This window comes from Ipomoea nil, unplaced genomic scaffold (assembly GCF_001879475.1).
Source record: "Ipomoea nil cultivar Tokyo-kokei standard unplaced genomic scaffold, Asagao_1.1 scaffold0482, whole genome shotgun sequence".
NCBI lineage: Eukaryota > Viridiplantae > Streptophyta > Magnoliopsida > Solanales > Convolvulaceae > Ipomoea > Ipomoea nil.
This window is the reverse complement of record NW_017616910.1, coordinates 2,922,501-2,927,158: the sequence shown is the minus strand read 5'-3', so window position 1 is coordinate 2,927,158 and position 4,658 is coordinate 2,922,501. Positions and strand designations below refer to the sequence as shown.

The 4,658-nt window shown below is 37.6% G+C and overlaps 1 protein-coding gene across 1 annotated transcript in view; it reads right to left on the bottom strand.

Annotated features, from left to right (window-relative positions):
- Positions 1–2,362: 2,362 nt before the first annotated feature.
- Positions 2,363–4,658, bottom strand: part of LOC109173529 — a 6,442-nt gene continuing 4,146 nt past the window's right edge. Inside the window, exon 2 of the mRNA XM_019322770.1 lies at positions 2,363–2,863. Coding sequence (XP_019178315.1) covers positions 2,363–2,863 — 501 coding nt within the window. The remainder of the gene's footprint in view (positions 2,864–4,658) is intronic.

The window sequence follows — 4,658 nt, the reverse complement described above, 5'->3', positions numbered from 1 at the left end:
AATATCAATCAAAATGGTGGGATCCATACTTTAATGACCCATGATAGGTCCCAAATAGCTTGTTTAAAATAGGTTCTAAAGTCCCAGAGACACATAATACTAAAATGTGCTCAAAATTTAGAGGAAACCAAACAAGCTACTTTAGTAGGTCATAATGCCTAAAATTGACCTACGGATCCAAAATTGAATGATATTTAAGCAAGAATTTATGAGTTAATAATATGCTAAATCCAACCTTAATGCATGCTTTTATGAATGTATAATTATAACAATAATTTATGAATATACGTAGCATGCTTGAATTTGCATATTAATATATTATTAACCCATATATCCTAAATAAATTGCATTACTTAAGGCAATTTAATATATACACTTGAATATTAAATTAAAATTCAAATAGCAAATTTGAAACTTAATATTTGCCTAAAATTGAATGATAATTTAATAATAACAAAAAGAGGAATTAATTTGATCAATTGGCTTGAAGTCCAAATATAATGATGAAAAATCTGAAACAGGCCCCAAATAAACCATATAGGCCCAAAGATTTTTTTAAAAAAATTGGACCAGGTCTGCCCAAAATGGGCCTGACCCGGCCCATGTTTTTATTTCCATCATCATTTTCTTCCTTTAAGCAAAGCAACAAAAAACCCTAGCAGCCATGCGGGACGTCCGAAGCAACAAGGTAGAATGGCAGCCATCCGGAGCCGGTGCTGCCTGGAGGAGGAGGAGGGTGACAGCGACGACGCCGGGAATCCAGCTCCGCCACCGCCATCTCGCCTCTTCGCAGCGCCAACATCCACCGTCGTCCTCACCGTGACGTCGATCCCCAAAGCTCGTCGTAGTCCACGCATGCTTGAAGAGCAGCGATAGCCCGTCACTGGCTTCGCCTGAAGGAGAAGACGAAGCGTGACATCGCCGGGAACCCAGCTTCACCGCACCGTTTTCTCACTGCGACGCCGCCCAAAATCGCGTACACCACTTCTTCACCGGCCACCGTCGTCCACGCACCCTTGGCTCAATGGTGTCGGGTCAACGGCGGTCGAATGGTGACTAAAAACGAACGGAAAAAAATGCACCCATAGCCGTCGCTTTGCCAGTAGCAGTGGCCGGCCAAAATGGTGAGAAAAAACTGAAGCTCCTTTGTTATTACTGTTGCTTCACCTCCAAACAAAAACAGTATGCAAACAATTCCAAACATATATTTTAAAAAATTAAAAGTGCCCTTAATGTTGAAATTAAATCAATGATTCAAAATCAACTAAAATTAATTTTTGGCAGTCTTAAACCAATTACAAATAATACATTCAAAATATACATAATATTCTGCTTAATTATATCAAAAAGATATATTTTCTATGCATATTTTGATGAAATAAAATGAATGTAATTGAAAACCAAAGTATATACAAAACTTAATGTATATGAAACAAATTAATGTTGATCATAGGCAATACAATCAACCAGGCAGAGATTATAAAGGCTCTTGATACCAAATGTTAGAAACCTGACCTCGTATGATAGCGGAAGCGTAGCCGTGTTGATCTCCAGCCATAGTTGATGTTCCTGTTGTGTTGCCTCTTAACGGTAAACCGTTAGCCATGTTTTGCCTCGGACCTGACTCAGAACCCTAGATGGTGTATTGGTGTCTACTGAGCAGTCTGAGTACCGTAACTGAATGTGCTAACATCAATCATCCTGTATCCCATCAATCCAGGATTATATTAGGCACAGAGTCTGGTTGACTAATAACTACTAGTTATTAAGTCCAACCAGACTACTTAATAAGCCTAGTCAACTTGCACCACTTAATTAAGGCCCTAATATATAATATATAATCTATATTATTAGGGAAAATCTTACATTCTATTCATAAGAAGATTTATTTAAATAGCATAGAATATTTATTCAAAATGCACACAAGCACTTAAAAGTATGAAAAAAAAAACTGTCGCGGCCAATCCACGATTATTACATAAAAACGAGGATAGAAAGAAAAGAAAGATCATTCTTGATCTTCATAATCTTCAAGCTCATACTTCATGAGGTCATCATCATCAGCATTATCAAGTGTGTTTGCTTCTGGTAACGCAACATGGTGGAACTCATCTTTAGGTCGCGTTTTGTCCCTCTTAATTATTTGCTGATATGCCTCAACCAAGTGCTTCGGGGTGCGACATGTACGTGACCAATGTCCTGTGCACCCACATCTATAGCAAGCTTGCTGCTGCCCGGAATAATTGTTGGATGAGCTTGGTTGTTCCTGATTTTTCGGCTGCCTTTGCTTGTTGCGGGAGTTATGATTCTTATTGCATCCATGTCTTCCTCCACGACTTGGAACCCTTCCATGACCTCTTCCTCATCCTCTACCTTGGTTCCCCCTAATGTTGCTCGACTGGGCAACATGGTGTGCTTCAAGCACTGGTGCAGAGCCAACAGAGCGTGCATTATGGTTTCGCATTAACAACTGGTTATGCTTCTCAGCTACTAGGAGGGCGGAAATCAGCTCAACATGCTGGGTATAGTTTTTGGCCCTGTACTGTTGCTGGAGTACAAGATTACTAGCATGAAATGTGGACAAAGTCTTTTCGATCAGGTCTTTGTCAGAAACTTCTTGTTTACAGAGTTTGAGTTGTGACACAATTTTATGTAATGCCAAATTATATTCAATGGCAGACTTATAGTCTTGGAACCTCAAATTCAGCCAGTCATATTGTGCATGGGGGAAGACAAACGATATTTGTTGATCAAAGCGGTCCTTGAGGGATTTCCATAAAATGTAGGGGTCCTTTTCAGTATGATATTCATTCTTAAGATCATGATTAAGATGACGGCGAAGGAAGATGAGTGCTTTGGCCTTCTGGGCCGCATTACTTGTGGAATCAGCAATAATAGTATCTTGTGGCAATTTATATCCTACACCACAGCGCGCGTTGCACTGTGCGCCCAGATGCAAAACGACGTCATTTTATTTTTTTTTTATTTTTTATTTTTTTTTGAAATTTCCCGCCCCAGTGAATGACAGTTATTTTTTCTTTTAAAAAAACCCCTGTTCAAAAATGTATATAATGTTATACTAGAATACACATAATTGTATTCATGAATTTACATAATTATATAAAAAAAAATACATACTCTTTTTAAAAGATAATACACATAATCTAACATAATACATAATAAACATAAACTTTTAACATAATACACATCAACTCTTAACATAATACACACAAATTTTCTTATTCTGATGTACATAATTGTATAAAAAGAATGTACATAATTGTATAAAAACTGTACATAATTGTATGAACAAATATACATAATTGTATGAACAAATATACATAATTGTGTGAACAAATATACATAATCACAGTAACTTCCTACTGCGCCTCCCAAAACGACCCCAAAAAGACGTCGTTTTAGGAGGCGCGCGACGCACAATGCTACGCGCACCGTGGTGTAGGGTATAACGATTGGTATCTTGTAGCTTAGTTGATGCGAGATAGATCTCAACATCAAGAACCCAAGTTAAATAATTACTCCCATCTAAGGCTAGTTCGGTAAATTCACGCTTGGTTAGTGCAGCCATAGTCTACAAAAATATTAGGAATATTTTGTTATTGCAAAATTGGCCCATGCACAAGTTGAGAGAGAAGAAAAATAATATGCCTAATTGATTTGTGGATCAACTTAGTCAAGAAATAGTCTAGAGAATTTGTCAATCCTAATTAACAAACAGATTAAACCAAAAAATTATAGACAATCCTTAGGTATACTTCCAGGAAAGTTGGTCAAGACGAAACTTGGTTAAATACCAACTCCTTAGACAGAGTAGTGTCACAAGGGGACTAGTAGCAACAAGGCGTTTAAGCTAGGGCCATAGAACTAGTATTCGTCCCCAAAAAACTTTCCTAATTTATGCGTTCTCATATGTGAAGTAAAATCGTTTGAGAGATCTAAAGATTCGCCTACGGATAAGGCTTTGAATAGGGTAAACTATGAATATTTATTTACTTATGTGCTTTTTAAGAACTTTATAAGAACGCGAGTGGAGTAACAGAGAATATGCGTAATCTAACCTTAAAAGGCACTAAATTCACCTAAAAGGATCTAAATCATGCATAGTAAGCAATCAATTCAAACCTAAAAGGCTCTAAATTTATTCCTAATGAACATGTTTTTCTAAAGACATAATTATAACAGTCGAATAATTATTCCATTAAAGAAACATATAGCATGCTCAGATTATGCATATTACTCATTAATACTCCAATACACTACACAGGATATAATTACAGATTAAACGCACATATACGAAGTCATGCAACCACACATCTTAGGCTAATGTATGCATACGTAAACTTTTAAACAATGCATCAATAAACCTCATATATATGTATCCACGTGCCAATCAATATTTAAGGCAAATCTATGCTTTCAAGCCAATGTATACACAGTATAAAAAGTCATGAATCAACTAGCAAGGCACAATAAACAACTTTCACGTACAACATCATAAATACATAGGGATGGCAACTGGGCGGAGCGAGGGCAGGGAGTCCCCGCTACCCCGTCCCCATCCCCGACGGGGAATTGAAAATATTCCCCATCCCCGTCCCCGTGGGGAATTAGGCGGGGACGGGGATTCCCCATTCCCC